Here is a 16,837-nt window from a genome sequence, read left to right as displayed (position 1 = left end):
ACTTTTAAGAATTAAAATTAATAAGCTTAAAAAATAATATTAAAAAAGTTATAATTATAAAAAAACTAAATAAGGTAATAAGAAATATAAAATAAAAAAAAGAAATAAAAAGCAAAATTAAGAAGAATATTATAAAGCTAGTTAATAAAAAGTAGCTTTATACCATAGTTTTCCCCCTTATTACAGAGGGATAATAAAAATATATATTATTTAATATTAAAGTGCTAAGCTTTCTGTACGAAAAGTACATATATACCCACTTGATTATCATGATAATAAAAGTCGCCAAGACTGCACAGGTAAATATCAGCACCTTAGCGCACTCGAAGAGACGGAGAACACTGGACAGTCACTGCGCCGCTCCAATCGTCTGTTGCGCTTGACTCCCATGTTTGTCAAAATCAATTGATATTTCCAAAGCGGCGACCCAAAATTAATCACACACATTCACCCACACAGCCTTATAGGATGCCCTACCCGGCTGCACTTCACGTCACACGACTTCGTCCTGCAACACCTGCAACAGATTTCAGCCCCTGACCCAACATGGATTTGTTCCCCACTGATCGGGGCTGCCTGGATATTGATCTCAGGGGGGCTCTGTTGTACGTGGCACATTGTACATATGTACATATGTCGATATGCTGTACGGAGTACATACATAAGTACATTGAAGTACTAGTGCTCACGCGAGCAGACAGATCGACTGGAGACCCGCTTTGATTGGGTAGCTGGGCACGCGACACCTTCACATTGATGTCAACCAGGTGTAACGAATGGCTGCTGTAATAACTATCAACTACTATTTCTTTTTTCCTTTTTTTTTGAAACATCTTAATGAGTGTTTGCGAGTTGGTCATAAATCAAATTCTACCAGTCTGAGACCACAACCACAAAAGTCCAATTTTGGCCAAGCCTTTTTCTGTCTTGGTAGGCTGCGAATCTTGCCTGCGCATTGTTGGCTCTATAGTTTGCACTCTTCACTCGAGGCTGCCCGTCCAGATCCTTCTTTAGTGGCGAGTTCCCCCGCCTAAGAAAAAAAATGACTGCCTCTAAACATGCCGCCTGTACAGTTGCTCGTTCACTCCTACCACACCTCTGTCTAGGCATGCAGCCCCTTCTGCGACCCAAAAAAAGATCTGCCATCAGTATCAAAGCGGCTTGTCCTGGGTGTCGATGCCGCGGGTCGAGTGTCTAAAAACTATGTGGGCAGTCTCAGATTCAGCCCACTGCCTTCTCTTCGGTTTCGACAACGTCAAAAATCCTCGACGTCTGTCCATAGGAATGTGTCGTAGCTTTGATCGTCATCCCAATCGTAGCCACTTGTCCACAAGACCTCGCTCGCTTAGAGGCCTGGTCGGTCCTCAAAGTCCTGCTAAGCCTTGCAGCGGCAAGTACTCAAAATTCGAGTGCTCTAGGTTGTCACGCAGTTCCTCGCCGCTAATTCCAATCGACTTCTCTCTAGCTCCAGTTGTTACTCAGTCGTAGCCGCCGCCAATCTGACTATGAAAGGCAGTGCTGACGCTCTTCTCGTCGTCATCGTATCGTCTGCCAAAGCCACTGCCCGGTGCTATCCGGCCATTGCTCTCGACATATTGCTTGAGTCTGTCGCTTTGCGTATATGAGACCGGCCGCATTCCCGTGACTGCATCATGCAACCCAGATCCCAAGCTGACGCCGCCTTGACTGACCCCCTTACCCCCAATAACACTGGTGGTCGTGTCTGTAAGTTCCGAGTTGGCAACGCTCTCGCCCGCGATGCTCTCCGTTGCACGGCTGCGTCCTTTGTTGCCTCGGCCAGGCACTCCTGGCAGCCCAGGCCACTGTTCTGGCGTGAAGCTGGAAAACATGGGAGGGAACGCAGAGTTGAGAGCAGCACCCCCAAAAGCGGAGCCTTGGATCGAGGACACATCATCAGGGATGTACGACATCATAGATCCAGAGTCAAAGTCCCGGCCTGGAGTTGCGCTGCCGTTGAAGCGTCCATTAGTGTATCCAGCAGTGCCGTACTGAGACTGATAGTTGTTCTTCTGACGGAAGCTGACCTTGGGTCGGCTAAACTGCAATAGACAGGCTTGGAGATTTGTGAGAGGGCCCTCGACGAAGCACTTGCGATCCTTGAAGTGTACAAGCAGATTGTGCCAAAGCTCGTGTTTCGAAAGCACCTTGGGGTTGCCTAGAATTACCAGACCATACTTGGCTCGGGTAAGTGCAACATTCAGACGGCGAGGGTCTGACAAGAAACCAATGCCCTGGTTCTCGTTGGAACGAACACACGAGAGGACAATAAAATCCTTCTCGCGACCTTGGAATGCGTCGACAGATGCGACTTCAACCTCCTTGTAGTATTCCTTCTTGAATGAACCCGAATTCTGCATGGTAGTAACAATATAACTTCTCTGGCCTTCATACGGAGTAATGACACCAATCTCCGATGGCTTGACACCAGCTTTGAAGAATCGAGTCACGGTCTTTTCCACATTGGAAGCTTCGGTGCGGTTGAGATAGGAGGTTCCCGAGGTGGAAATTTCCTCGTTGCCGAGATTCGACCAGAACATCATGGGGGTTTCTGCAATAGGCCAAGGGAATTCTACATCCCTTCGCAGACGTTGCTCATGAGTGATGCCGTTTTGCAAGCTACCGTCGTAGAACATATTTGAAGGGAACTCTGAAAGACATGGGTGCATTCGGTACTGCGTAGTCAGTCGAATAGGTGCAAGCTGGAGTTTGATCAATCGCTCAAATAGAGACTGGTTAAGACCAGCTTTTGCAGCCTTCTTGTTCATAATGACAGGTCCAAGCTGTTTATGGTCCCCAACAAGAACGACTTGCTTGCAGCCAAGAACCAATGGAATCATACACTCAGGCTCCGCAGACTGTGTAGACTCATCGATAAGCACATTTCGAAACTTCATCTTGGACAAGCGAGGGTCGCCTGCACCAACACAAGTGCAGCAAACAACGTCGGCATTGTTGAGAATTTCTCGCTCGGCTGCTTTCGTGAGCTGCTTAAACTTTTTCTCATCTTGGCTTGAAAGTTCTCCAACGTCATTCTTGAGCTGTGAGAGCTTGACAAGCTCGCTGTTATGCTCTGACAATCTAACCTGCTCGTGCAAGGCCAGGAAGCTGACAGAGGACTCGACATCCTCTCTCGACTTAGCCGTAAGTCGGACGACCTTCAGGTTAGTATTGTGAATTCGTTCGCAAAGCTGGTCAACAGCGACGTTGGATGGTGCACAGACGAGTACTTGATTGCCGCTCATCTTGGCAAGATGATAAATGATAGTTGCGGATGTCACCGTCTTTCCGGTCCCGGGGGGTCCTTGAATAAGACTCAACGGCTTCTGCAAGACAGACTTGATGGCGTCGATTTGACTTTGGTTGAGTTCAGGAAGTCCAGGAACAGACCACTTTCTAGGTAGCCTCGACTGCACCGGCTGAAGCTGAACCTCGTGGCCCAAAAGGGTGTGGAAGATGTAGCCAGAAACACTCATGTCATCGACAGCAAACGTCTTCATGGCCAACTGCATGCGATCATATGACGTTGCCTTCCAGACATAATCCGCAGAAAAATTATGAGATAAATCGGTAGGCACGAGCTTGTCGTTTCCAGTCTTGCGCAATTCTAAGCCAACTTCATCGGACTGGCTGTTTGGGATCTTGATGACATAACCAACACCTTCCCACGGCTCCCGAAGCTCACCATTGTATCGAAGCCTCATTTCATCACCAACCGCGAGCTTGACATCTCCGGATTCAATCTTGTGTAGGTTAAAGCTCACGAGATGCTTGTTGTTGAGACCGTAGTCCCATCGAACGATTAGACCGTCTTCGGATTGCGCTTCCTTCAGTTTCTTATCATAGTCAGACTCCATCTTGACCAGAGGCCCAAAGATATTCTGATAGTGGTATGGGTCGTCGTATCGTAACAGGACTGGGTCCGGATCGTCATCAATGTTGGATGCTATCGACAAGCTTGCAACAGTTGCGGAGGGTTGGACTTTCCACATCTCCTCCAGTTTGGCAATCGTGTTGGGCGAGAGATGGCGAGCACGAAGCTGCTCAACATCGGATGGGGCATTAACAAGCCAAGTGAGAAATGCTCGCTCCTCGATAAGAGGCTCCCATCGGGAAATATCCCAGTTCATATCCTTGGTCGAAGTGCTAGATGCGCACGGCTGGCGGCACAAAAGAACAACTACGGTGTCCGATTTGGCTGGAATAAAACCTAGCAGGAAGGCATTTTTTGTGCCACAGTTGTAGCATTCCAAAACCGTATCCCCCAGTGTCGAGTCGGGATGCAGCTGAACCTCCTTATGTCTCGCTCGGACCAGATGATTCACGATATGGGTCGACGTGCCATTACCTTTCGCGCTGCAAAACCACTTGTTGCAAGTAAGGCATTTGACGACGCAGGCCGGAGAGTGAATGCCACAATACCTAGATTTATCGTGTCAGATCAAGAAGACATCGTATTTGGCTTTGTGATGCATCGTTGCTTACGCGCAAGCGTGAGGAGGAAGCTCCTTCTCTTCGTCCACGGCCTTGAGTTTAAGGCCACTCATACCCTCTACGGGAACGCTGTTGAGACTGTCATTGTCATCTTCCTCGAAAGCCTCAGTCTGGTTATCGTCGTCATCGGCGCGACGACGCCCGCCACGACCGCCTTCGTACTTGCCATAGAGCAAGCTCTCGTCAGCATCGAGTGCAGACAAGTCATCCGCGCCAGCCTTAATGGCAGCGGCTGAGTCAGATATAAGATGGTTCCCTACATGAGTAAAGGCGCCTTCCATGTTGTTTCTGATTGGGATGTGTTCTGAGGGGTCGCCGGTCAGCGTTGTGTTTTTTTAATTTTTTTCAACCTTGGTACTGTCAGCAAGAAACGAAGGACAAGGATGGGTAAAAAATACAGCTGGGTTGGTTGTACCACGGATGCAGTGCAATAATTCACTGCTTGTGTACTAAAAAGTTTCAACACTAACCCACAGAAGCGAACTTTGTTCGAAATGATCTGCCCGGCGCAGCAAAAGAGAAGCGCTTTGGGCGGGATGGATTTGCAGGTTTCGTAGTTGCAGATCGTGGTTTAGGTTCACATTATCGCGGCAAAATTTTGTGCTCGAAGACGGCCGTGTGGATTTGATAGCTGCGAGATCGACCGTGCTATCTAACAATCTGCGAAGAAGAACAGTTCTGTGAGGGAAAGGCTGAGGGATGTAGGTAAAGTTTTGCTTTCCGGGTCAGTTCCTGATTCATCGCCTCTAAGGAAAGCCACTCCGACCCTGATGCGGCGGCGACCTATAGTGGGACAATTTTGCGCCCACGTGATAAGCGGGCTTCCTTATCGATAAGGCGCAAAAAAGTTGGACAGCCGATGGGGGTGCTCTATTCTCTAGGTCTGTCTAGTATGAAGAACCAACCCTTACTTCAAGTTCTCTAACACAGAAAAGAAATTAAAGGCCAGAAAAATGATTGTAAGTACTGCGATGATACTAAACCAATGCTTGACTCCGTACTGACTGCGTTTCTCCTCAACAGCGTAAACAAGCACGACAGCGAAGAGACTATCTCTACAGGAGGGCCCTTCTTCTGCGAGATGCTGAAGTCAGTGAAAAGCGCGCCAAGTTACGGGCATCATTGGCATCGGGCAAGCCTCTCGACCCCTCTATTGCCAATGACAAGAGCCTCAGAAAAGACTATCAATACGACGAATCAACTCCCGACTTGGGCGTGAATGAACAACTAGACTTGGACGACGAATACGCTCAACTCTCTGGAATTGTTGACCCTCGGGTCCTTGTTTCAACATCACGAGACCCTTCTGCCAGACTGTCAGCATTCGCAAAGGAAATCAGATTACTGCTACCTACATCTATTCGAATGAACCGTGGTAATCTTATTCTTCCCGATCTGGTCAAATCAGCCCAATCCGCGGGGTTGTCAGATATCGTTCTCCTTCACGAACACCGTGGCACACCAACGGCTCTCACGCTATCGCACTTTCCTCACGGACCTACAGTCTCGTTCTCATTACACAATGTCGTACTGCGACATGATATTCCAGGGAGCGTGCGAGGCACGGTAAGCGAATCGTATCCTCATCTCATCTTCGACGGCTTTACGTCTCCATTGGGTAAGCGCATTGTCAAGGTCCTGAAGCACCTCTTCCCCCCACGGGAGGCCATCACGAGCAAAAACAAGATGGGCAACCGTGTCGTAACGTTCAAGAACATCGAGGACAGTATTGAGGTCCGCCATCATGTTTTTGTTAGAACTGGCTACGATAGCGTCGAGCTTGCTGAAGTCGGTCCTCGAATGACAATGCGCCCCTTTGAGATCCGCGGGGGTACACTCGAGAACAAGGATGGCGATGTTGAATGGCACTTGTCGCAGTATACAAGAACAGCAAAGAAGAAGAACTATCTTTAAGAGCCTACGGCGGGACGGCAAACTTTTTCTCAATACCCTATTACGAAAGCCTGTCAGGTTGCCTGTGGCACTTGCATGCTTAGTGGCGACTCGGTCGTGTCTGGTGGCGAGAACGGCATCAGGCCGATCAGTTGTGGCCGAGGCGGCAATGGCAGATACCACACCATGTGTCTCGAATATCAATGCAGTACGTCGAGCGTGGCTGAGCATGCTCCTGTGGATTCAAGCAAGTCCTATTCGATACCGAACTAACAGTGCGCCTCTGGTCTGAGCATTTGGACCTCTGCATGGAGGCCACTCGCCTCGAACGGGAAGAGTACAGACGGCATCTGCGTCAACCTGCGTAGGACCGAGGGTTGCTTCAGCAAGATAATTGTTCACAGCATAATAGTCTATCTGGAGTAAAGAGGCTAGAGCGGCAATGTCGGCGCAGAGATCATGCGGAGGATACCCACGCGACTTATTAGCAATGTCTTGGAAAATAGAATGCAGTGTATACACATAACTAGTTGTTATGGTTCATGTCCTGTTTGACAGCGGTGATAGACCAGCGCAAGCGTGTAAAGCAACTCTGAGATTCATTCATGGCAATTGAGCGTCAAAATCGTCATCTTGAACAACAATGATATGTCCTAGTTTTAAAAATCATCGCCATTAGCGCAAAACAAGCTTCAACCAAGCTATCAAAGTATCAATTGAGTCAATACACAAACGTCTCTCCCACACATTCTTCACTCAGCGTCCAACACCTCTCCGCATCCCCCTCGTCCAACGCCCAGGCATTAACACAGGCAGGGTCGCTTGTGATTTTACAGTCAGCCAGATACACCCCATGGCCGAGCGTGGGATCCAGCGCAGCAACTAACGTAGTAGCACAACCCTGGGACACAGTCTTTCTTCGAGAAGCCCTCGCTTCTACAAGGCTCTTGCCCGCAATCTTCTGTGCCATGTCTTCGGCAATGTCCAAAGAGATGTACTTTGACAACCCAGTCTCGACACTGCCGGGGTCCAGAGCAAATGACCGCACTCCCTTTGAAGCCAGTTTCTTGTTCAGCGACACCGAGAAGAGAATTTGTGCCGTTTTGGACTGTGAGTACGCCCTTTGTGGCGTGTAAGTTGTCTTGAAATGAATGTCCTCCCAATTCATGCCGCTGTACTTGTTGCCCACGCTTGACACATTCACCACTCTTGCATTTCCGGCGGCGAGCAACTTTGGCATCAGCTTGTTGACGAGCAGGAAGTGGGAGAGGTGGTTCGTGGCGAATTGCGACTCGAAACCATCTTCAGTCTGGGCATACGGAGGAACCATGATTCCCGCATTATTGATAATGGTGTTGATGAATGGAATGCCATCGTCGTCGAGGATGTATTGTGCGGCCTTGCGGACACTTTGCATTGATGAGAGCTCGGCCTCTACGAATCTGACATTGATAGAGGAGTTGGCTCGTTTGATATGGTCGACCGTGGGCTGGCCCTTCTCGACAGATCGTCCTACGAGAATTATTGTTGAGGGCGAGGCAGCGGCCAAGGATATGGCTGTTTGCGCGCCAATGCCCCCCGGGGTTGGGCCAGTGATGAGGACTGAACATGCATGTAAGTGCCATGTCTGAATGCTGTATACCAAGGTGGGTGCGCGTGAAGCGTACATGTTTTGCCCTTGGCTTCTTGAGTAAAGGTATTGACCACTTCGTGGCATTCTGTTTCGAAACCAAAGTTGCTCATGGTGTTGTTGGTGGTCTAGTAGATGGGTTCAAGCTCTTGACTGCAATCCGGATGTACTTTTCACGGAGACGTAACTCGTAGGTTTCACGCATTTTATATCCCAGTCCGGATCGGCCATCATATTTCACTACGTACATACATGGATGGCGGATTTTATTCTCGGGGTTTGCGGCAGGCTTCCTCGCTGCCCTAGTTCGGCGGTCCACTGGACGTCGTTTCGTGTCAGACGGCCGCAAGGCGTAGAGCCGTAATCCCCGGCGCCATCTTTACGCCACTGAATGCAATTAGTCGGTTTCTTTTGAACGAATTTCATACAATGGGATGTATGCAGCAAGGATTCGCCAGGACAGGTACCGGCTTCTACGCACCGTATCATACTACCCTGCTGGTCCGAATGATACTTTCGTTGCCATCGTGAAGCGACCACAAACAGGCAACCCGTAATTTTCCAAGGAGCCCCTTGATAAACATGCGTGGCAAAGCAAAATACCGCGGACTGTAACTCTTATCGGCGATAAGAATGACGTGGGAATGTGCAAAATAGCCTTCAACAACTCGTCAGCATTCCTGCTCCAATCTCGCAATCCATAGTGTGCAGGATGAGAAGTTGATGGATGAGCCAAGATTCCAATGGGGGAAGAGAGAAGTCGAACTTGATACAAGGTGATGATAAAGGCGATAGGCGAGGATGAAAGAAGGTGGCTGAGGATGAAAAAAGTTAGAAAGTCTACTGGACTGGTCGCCCGAAAGCTAGGTTCACAGGCAAGAAAACTGGGCAAGGAGAAGAAATTAAAAGGCAAACTCCACAAGACCTGGGGAAAACTCCAAAAGGAGGCAAATGTGGTTTCAAATTTGCAATTACTAGTAGTTACCTTCGTAGACGTAGTAATGATGCTGGTGACTCGGTCTACTTTCCGCCGCAACACTTCTAAGTTAATACTAGCACTTGAGGTATCCTACCCTGAGGGCGAGATATAGATAATGGGAGACGCTTGAGCGCCATCTATTTTCAGGGCCTACCTACCTAAGGTAGTAGTAGTTAAAGGCTATGCCCGGCCTAATTAGGAAGTAGCTGATGTTTCATCGTGGCTTATGCCAGGCTGCGAGAATAAAGTCAGCTCATAATCTGCCGTCTAGCATCTACCTACCTAGGTAGGTACGTAGTGGGAAGCGAAAACTACTAGGTACCAGGAGGCAGACGGCCAGATGCAGACCGAGTACCTAGCTCTCGCGCTCTATTACCATATACGACAGTATAGTAGTGTATACTTATCATGCGAACATTGTGCTATAGACTGATAGACTTATGTAGTGATTCTCTGTAGATCTATCGCTCTTTTGGCACAGCCTCGATCTGTGACGACAGGCAGCTTCTCTGGGTCCTATTTTTGGCCTTTGTCCAAGACGAATGCCGCGCCACGGTGACCGTCGTCAGGGTCCTGTTTTACCGGGTACTGGTGACGAAAGACCGGTGGAATCGCTCGGGCCAAAATGGCGAATACGAGGCTTGCTGGTGTTTGGTCCGTTCAATGCCGGATTGTTTTTGTCCAAGAAATATTGGCTCAGCCACCCATTGGCCAATGTCAAACATGAGTTCCCGTGCAAGCCGCCGCATCCCTGCAGAATTGTCAGCCCCACATGACATGCGCACGTTGTTCTTGCCTCCAAAGAAACATGTTTAGTTGCAATCTATCTTGTGGAATGCTTGCTGTCTTTGGGCCATTCAAGTGTAAAATTCTGGTAAAGGGCGAAATAGTGATGCATAAATGGTAGCATCACAGTCCTTGGCAGACCTTGAGGGCATCTGGACTTTTACGGAATAGAGAGATGTCCAACCTGCCAGTCTCTCTGGTTGCTCCTGCCTGCCTGGTGGCGCCAACAGCACCAACGCGGCCTCGTGGGCTCCCAGTAATACTCCTTGCTCCTTCCCCAGCAGGCTGTCAAGTGGCGCTCCTGCTTCGTCAGACATGCGACCGGCTTGTGCACTACGTGGTAGTAGTAATTCCGTAGTCGTCATACTAATAAAACCAAGCACCAGCTCCTTCCTCCCGGCGTTAATTATCCGTCGTCCGCCACAGGAAAAGCCAAGTCCTCTTCCGCCAGCTCCATTTGTCCCACTTTTAACTTGAGAGCTCTCGCCTGTCCGCCAACCCTCCCCAGTGTCGTCTCAAACTGTTTTCGCCGTGTTTTGTCGTCATCTTCGGATGAACGCGCTCATTGGTATCTCTATTCGCACTCCGACGTCGCACCTCTGCATTGAAACCAAAAGCAAAATTGTCCCATAATGTCGTACCAACAAAACCCGTACTCCCCGGCGCCTCCCCAAGATGCAGGGCGCGCAGAGAGTGAGGTAAGCTTGTCCGCGAAGTTTCTCGGCGCATCCGGCATCGTCATAACATCATGAACGAGTCACTTTCCTGCAGGGCGTGTTTGCCCTGCAAGGTGTCAATTGTTGCCCGGAGTATACATCATGTGCTAACTATCGTGTTTTTCAAAGGATAATCGCTGGGGAGTTGGCCGTTACGAAATGCAACCCTTGAACAACCAACGACCGGTCAGCTACCAGCAGCCGGTCAGCTACCAGCAGCAACCACCACCACCACCGCAGCAGCAGCAGCAGCAGTACGATGGGCTTTCAGAAGCGCAATTTCTGGACCAGGTCCAGGGCTTGCGCAACGACATGAAAGCCTTTAATCAATCCCTCGATGAGCTCAGCAAGCGTCACAAGCGAAGTCTGGCCGACAGAGACGCCAAGGACCAGTTCGGTGACTATCGCTTTGAAGTGCAAAATCAGCGAGAAATGCTCCAGGATGGGGTCAGGCGCCTTGAGAACGACCTCGCCAGTACCAGTCCCTCCGACAAGGCTCGCCAGACCAAGAAACGCCATCTACAGTCGTTAAAGACTCCGCTACAAAAGGTCGTGGAAAAATATGTCAAGGTGGAACAGGACATTCGGAATGGCGAGGAAGCGGAGAGAATACGCCAATTGGGACTTGTCCACCAGGATTGGGACTACCCGAGGCTTCAAGAAGAAGCACGCCGTGACTGGGGCAATGAAGGCGTTTTCCAGGATGCTGTATGTGCTCCAACTTATCTCCCTACATACATTTTCTTTTTGCGCCTTCCTCGCAAGTTATTTCACAGGCTGACAATTCTGTTAGCTCATGAACAACCGCAGTGAACAAGCCACTCAAGTACTCGGTAATGTTCGCGCTCGCCATCAGGACTTGCAGCGTTTGGAGAAGGACCTTTCCGAAATTGCCCTCCTGTACCAGGAACTTGCCACCATGGTCGAGCAACAAGACGAAACTATCGTAGCCACAGAGCAAAACGCCGAATATACTGTCGACAACATGGAGGCCGGTAATCAGCAAGTCAAGGTAGCAACAGACCATGCTCGTCGTGCCCGTAAGCTCAAGTGGTGGTGCCTCCTCCTCTGCGTCATCATCATCATTGTGGTCGCTCTTGGTGTTGCGCTGGGTATCTGCCTCAACGGCAACAGGTGTAGCGGCGGCAAGTAGCGATTGCGGCACTTGTATCATATTTCCACCGCCAGATGAAGAAGTAGCTGCGGAGCGAAGCTTGGTTGCTCAAAACGAGCACGTCATACATGTCACAAACGATATTGCTTGATATCGTGACATCTCGGGAGTCAGAAAAAACTGTCTGCCCAAAGAGGTGGGTTGTTCAGTAATATTATATTCTGGTTGTTGAGGAGATGTTGGCGCAGAATCAACGTCCAACATACTTTTTGTTGTTGGATATGCGAAGTATTTCACAGTCGGGAGAAAATGGTCCGGGATGGATCTGCGACGCATGAAGTGGCATGCAAGCTCAAATCAACACGCCATGGCTGTATAAATTGGTCAAGGAAAGTCATTCTATGTTCACGGGATACGGATTTCAGTATAATTTTGTATGAGAAGTAATGTGTAGGAAGGAAGGGGGCAATTTCACGCGTCACGAATTCGTCCGTGTAGAACTCGATATCTCTATATGTACCTGGTTCGATACGGCGAGCTTGACCATATTTTTCTTTAAACCCCGTGCCTTGATGGTACACTTGTTTCCAAAGTACGTTTAATTATCCAAGCACCTCACACACTTGAGCCAGTAGACAGCAAAAATTTGGAGAGAAGTTTCATAAGTTAGGTACTTATACATGTACAAGACGACCACGACGTGACGCCGACTGTTGCATCACATGTTTTGTGGCATCCAGTCGGCGAGCCACTAAAAAGCCCACCAAAGAAACACTAATATTTTAATTCATACCTGCTTCCTATCACAGGGACCACGAATCCATGCATCTAACTCGTCGATTCAAGGTAATGCATTGTCCACCATCCTACACTTACACTCGCGGCTCATCCACCTTTTTATCCTGCCCGGTTTTTACAGAACGAAAATGATGAGAGCAATGTTGTTGTTATTTTTCCTGCCCGTCAAAAGAACGACTTGGATTTGATTAGGTTTTTTATCGGCCCATGCCGAGACCAGGAGGGGCACCGCCACCAGCCAGCTTAGCTGCTAGCTTGGGGTACTTCTCGGTGACTTGGACTTGTGTCCTGGTAGCTTCGGCGTAGGAGAGCGCGTTGACAATTTCGCCTTCGGTGCGTGCGAGCTCGGCGGCGCGCTCAAAGTATTTGAGGGCTTCAGTGACTTTGTTCTGCTGAAGGAGGAGCTGGGCCATGGTGGCGACCGCAATGTCGCACTCGGGGTCAACTGGATGGGCGTTAGTATGGTGGCTGAAAGTGTGTTCACAAAGGGGAGGCTTACTGATCAGAGCTTTCTGGCATAGCTGCTCGGCCTCCTTGAAATCTTGCTTCCACTGGAACAGGGCCAAGGCCTTGTTGATCAGGGGCAGGACGTTCATTGACATGGGCTTGGTCTGCTTCTCCATCTCCATGGCGGTGTCGAACTTCTCAACGGCCTCGGAAAAGTTGCTTTGATCGAGCAACAGCTCACCATAGTAGTTGTAGACATCAGGCACCTTGGGGAAGTTCTTGATGCATCGGCGGAAAGTGGCCATGGATGAGGCGATAGAGCCCATCTTGTATTGGGTTACACCGAGCTGGATGTGAGAGAAAATAAAGTCCTTGTCCAGGTCAATAGATTTCTGATAGTCCTTTTGAGCCTCGGCAAGGTCCCCCTTGATGAAGCTAGCCTGAGCACGGTGGTAGTAGACGTCGGGGTCGTCCTTGTCCTGCTCAAGGGCCTTGGCAAACTCAGCATCGGCCTTGTCGGGCTCACCAAGCTCCAGGCTGATGCTGGCACGCTTGATATAGCTCTGAATCATCCCGGGATCAAGCTCGATGCTCTTGTCGAAGTCTTCCGTGGCCTCGGCGTGGTTTCCAAGCAGAGTTCGCATAGTGCCTCGAAGGTTGTAAGCCAAGGCCTCATACTCGCCCAGATCACCCAATTCAAGTGCCTTCTCGAAAGCTTGTCTTGCCTCTTCATATCCTTCGCCAGTCTTCTTCTCAAGACCCTGGAGGCCAATTTGCAGCTGGCCCTTGCCCGTCTCAGCGTCCAGCTCGACAGAGTCCTCAAGACCCGCGGGACGCCCTTTCTGTCGGAAGCTCTGGAGATAATTGCCGACGAAAATGGGACTAGGCAGCTTAGGGGGTCGAGAAGCCATCATCTCCTTGGCACGGTGCTCGGCAAAAACCTTTAGAAGTCGCTCGACAGCTTGGGCGGTGGACTCGCTCTTGAAGTTGTCAATGATGCAGGATGCAGTAAAGTCGAGGAGAGCCTCCGAGTACTTCTTCTGGTGTTCGTAAGCTGTAGCTCGGCGGTTGATCGCCTTGATATACTCGGGGTCCATAGCAATGGCGGCAGTAGTGTCCTCGACCACCTTATCCCATTCGCTCATAGCACTATAGCAGGCGGCACGGTTGGAGTAGAAGACGGGATCCGGTTTGCAAAGAATGGCCTGGGAATAGAGACCAATGGCTTTGTTGTATGCCTTGTCACCGTAGGCTCGGTTGCCGGCCTGCTTGAGTTTGGCGGCATACTGCTCACGTTGCTCAGGCGACAACTTGGTGACAGTAGCTTCGTCGATCTCGGGAATTTCGTCTTCACTCTCAACGGCAACGCTCTTGGCTTGCGACGGAGCTGGGGTGGGTTCGTTGGTCTCGGCAGCCTTGCGCTCGGCTTCTTTTCTCTTCCGTCTCTCCTTCTTGCTGAGCTTGGGCGATGATTCTGGCCTAGATTTCTGCTGCAAATCAAGGTCAGCTTTTGATGGTTGCTTGCTTTTTGCTATACGCAATTGAGGTGTCTGGTAGTCGCTTTCAGATGCGAAGCATCAGGGGCACAAGCCGTCACCCGAGGAGTGTGTGAATTGAATATGCCGAACATACCGAGTCAGAATTCAAGTAATAGACAACACCAGCACCAGTGACTACGACAGCAACACCGGCAATGGTGTAGACAACGGCCTTGTTTTCCGACACCCAAGAGGAAATGCGATCCCAAGTCGATGAGGGCGCATCCACGGGGATGGCTGTTGGCCTCACAGGAGGCATTGACGGTAGGGGGTTGGACATGATGGGAATGATGGGAAGGTATGAGAAGCTATAAAAACAACAAATATATTAAAAAGGACAAGGTTGAAGAAACGGCCGCTGAAATGGTGCGAGAACCAGAGCGTAAGCCGGGACGATGGAGGTGCGTGGGAGGGAGCTGCTGCAAAGCTGAGCACGCGCAGAAAAAGCTGGACCAGTCCAATGCGATTGAACCAAACCCGTCTTGAGCGTTTGAACCTTTGGAGCGAGCCGGCTGCAAAATTTCAAGCTCGGCCCGCGTCAAGGTCGTCATACCAGACGGCTTAGTAACCCGCCTAGACCCGGTTTTCTGCGGGCCTCTTGCACAGTCGCCGTCCAATCTTTGTGCGCACGATGATAGGCCGTTTCCAGCGTATGCTGGCCCAAGTTCCCTTAACCAGCTCTGTTGCGTTTATTGGATAGCTATTAACATCGTCAATGCGGAAATACCAATTGCGCTTTCCAATCTTGCAAACTTGTTTAGGGTTCATCCGCCATTGGGGCGGCAAACCATGGCAATAGCTGCGTCAATCAAGTAGCTCAGATGCCGGAAAAAACGGCTCAGACTCGTCGGTAATAATTGAGGCTTCTGCGAGCATCAAAAGTTCATTATGCGTCTCCATTGTGCATAATCAATCCTATTACCATAACGAATCCAGCAAGTGTCTGGTTGGATGACTGGCGATCCCCACTGGCCCTCGTCACAACAGCCAATGGAGGTTCGGATATCCCCTCGTTGAGCATCGTTCTCGTCCGCTAGTCGCAATGTAATTCCCCATTCGCATCGGTATCAAGGGAATAGGCTTGCAGTTACAGAGTACTACACAGAGTTGCAGTGCGGAGCCGCGCGTGGCTATTCTCCCAAAAAGCTGGAGGTTGCTTTGCGTGCCTGGTTGTGCATACCTACCTATGTACCCTACAACGACTACAACAAACAACCGCATCCTTTCTCCCGAGACCAAGTGCAGGCGCATTGCAACTTCTACCATGGCAAACGACTTTTCTCTCTTCACGTCGCTTCGATTCGATGTCAGGCTTAAGCATGTCCCATCTATGGGCCTAGCGTATGCTGGATGGAACTACCGAAATGAGTCACCACTGTACATGCTCGACTATCACCGAGATCGCATCCTGCGGGCTGCCGTGCATTGGGATTGGGATAAGGTCATTGAAAAGCTATCTGGAGACGCAGGTCTTAGAAACTTTGCTGAAGCAGCTGAGGCTGAAATTGGCCCTTCGGAGACTGGGCCATTTCGACTGCGAATAGTGGTCACAAAACAAGGCGACATCACGTTCCATCAGTACGACACTCCTGCCCTCGACATTGGAAACCTTTTCCCAGAGTCACTCCCTGCACCAGGAATATCACCGAGCCCAAGCCAACCGCAGGTCCCCCCGCTGCTTACCGTTGTCGTGGACAGTGTTGATTCCTCAAGGTCAGAATTCACCCATTTCAAGACCACCAATCGGGCACTGTACGACGATGCTCGGAGCAGAGCTGGCATAGGCTCCCTCAGTGCAGCAAACAGCGTCGAGGTCTTGGTCATCAACGAGGAAGACAACACCATCATGGAGGGAAGCACTACGACACCATACTTCTGGCGTGGTGGGAGATGGATTACGCCGCCCGTGTCTGCCAAATACAGCAGACAAGATGGTAGTGGAGGAAATGATGGCACCTCCCGACGATGGGTCCTGGAGCGGTGAGTAACAAACGGCATGGTTCCAGTTGATTGAAATTGCTGATCATTTTTTGCTAGAGGCTTGGCAGTCGAGCAAGAAATCAGGGCTGATCAACTTGTTGACGGAGAAGCTTGCTACATAAGCAACGGTGTTAGTGGATTCAGGGTTGGAACCATCAGTTTGAAGAGAGGGGGCCAGTGATTGACAATGTTGAAGGTAAAATATTGACACCGAGCTCACGGCATATATTCTACTGGTGCGTGGAAAAGAAAATTAAGTCCGATGGGTGGAATCCTGACTCTTGGCCACCTACCTACCTAGGTAGGTCGTCAGCCGTATACCTAGTAGTTATGCGTACATGTGAACCGAGGACTCCAGTAACATGTTTTGGATTGGCGAGGTTGAGCGCGAAGGTGAGGTGGGAAGGAAGGACCCTTGGGAAGCTAGGAGGGCAAGTGGGGTTC

General features: G+C 50.0%; 6 protein-coding genes across 6 annotated transcripts; 3 read left to right on the top strand and 3 right to left on the bottom strand.

Annotated features, from left to right (window-relative positions):
- Positions 1 to 1,478: 1,478 nt before the first annotated feature.
- Positions 1,479 to 4,793, bottom strand: MAA_05571 (NFX1-type zinc finger-containing protein 1; the record flags this gene model as incomplete). The annotated part of the gene is made up of 2 exons (XM_007823569.1): positions 1,479 to 4,440; positions 4,504 to 4,793. The coding sequence occupies 2 exons, from the start codon at positions 4,791 to 4,793 to the stop codon at positions 1,479 to 1,481; spliced, it is 3,252 nt and encodes a 1,083-aa protein (XP_007821760.1).
- Positions 4,794 to 5,465: 672 nt separating this feature from the next.
- On the top strand, positions 5,466 to 6,426 carry MAA_05572 (Brix domain protein; the record flags this gene model as incomplete). Its single annotated transcript, XM_007823570.1, has 2 exons — positions 5,466 to 5,471; positions 5,536 to 6,426. 2 exons carry the CDS (start codon positions 5,466 to 5,468, stop codon positions 6,424 to 6,426), a joined length of 897 nt encoding a protein of 298 aa, XP_007821761.1.
- A 700-nt stretch (positions 6,427 to 7,126) lies between these two features.
- Positions 7,127 to 8,148, bottom strand: MAA_05573 (NAD(P)-binding protein; the record flags this gene model as incomplete). The annotated part of the gene is made up of 2 exons (XM_007823571.1): positions 7,127 to 8,007; positions 8,073 to 8,148. The coding sequence occupies 2 exons, from the start codon at positions 8,146 to 8,148 to the stop codon at positions 7,127 to 7,129; spliced, it is 957 nt and encodes a 318-aa protein (XP_007821762.1).
- Positions 8,149 to 10,432: 2,284 nt separating this feature from the next.
- On the top strand, positions 10,433 to 11,669 carry MAA_05574 (ssoi; the record flags this gene model as incomplete). The annotated part of the gene is made up of 3 exons (XM_007823572.2): positions 10,433 to 10,498; positions 10,646 to 11,224; positions 11,310 to 11,669. 3 exons carry the CDS (start codon positions 10,433 to 10,435, stop codon positions 11,667 to 11,669), a joined length of 1,005 nt encoding a protein of 334 aa, XP_007821763.2.
- A 956-nt stretch (positions 11,670 to 12,625) lies between these two features.
- Positions 12,626 to 14,693, bottom strand: MAA_05575 (mitochondrial precursor protein import receptor tom70; the record flags this gene model as incomplete). The annotated part of the gene is made up of 3 exons (XM_007823573.2): positions 12,626 to 12,873; positions 12,928 to 14,365; positions 14,508 to 14,693. The coding sequence occupies 3 exons, from the start codon at positions 14,691 to 14,693 to the stop codon at positions 12,626 to 12,628; spliced, it is 1,872 nt and encodes a 623-aa protein (XP_007821764.2).
- Positions 14,694 to 15,677: 984 nt separating this feature from the next.
- MAA_10822 (uncharacterized protein) lies at positions 15,678 to 16,574 on the top strand (the record flags this gene model as incomplete). Its single annotated transcript, XM_011412741.1, has 2 exons — positions 15,678 to 16,393; positions 16,451 to 16,574. 2 exons carry the CDS (start codon positions 15,678 to 15,680, stop codon positions 16,572 to 16,574), a joined length of 840 nt encoding a protein of 279 aa, XP_011411043.1.
- Positions 16,575 to 16,837: the final 263 nt, after the last annotated feature.

The sequence above is a fragment of the Metarhizium robertsii genome, assembly GCF_000187425.2.
Source record: "Metarhizium robertsii ARSEF 23 chromosome Unknown MAA_Scf_2, whole genome shotgun sequence".
In the NCBI taxonomy this organism is placed as follows: domain Eukaryota; kingdom Fungi; phylum Ascomycota; class Sordariomycetes; order Hypocreales; family Clavicipitaceae; genus Metarhizium; species Metarhizium robertsii.
The sequence above is the reverse complement of the archived record's forward strand: the minus strand, read 5'-3'. Positions and strand labels throughout refer to the sequence as shown.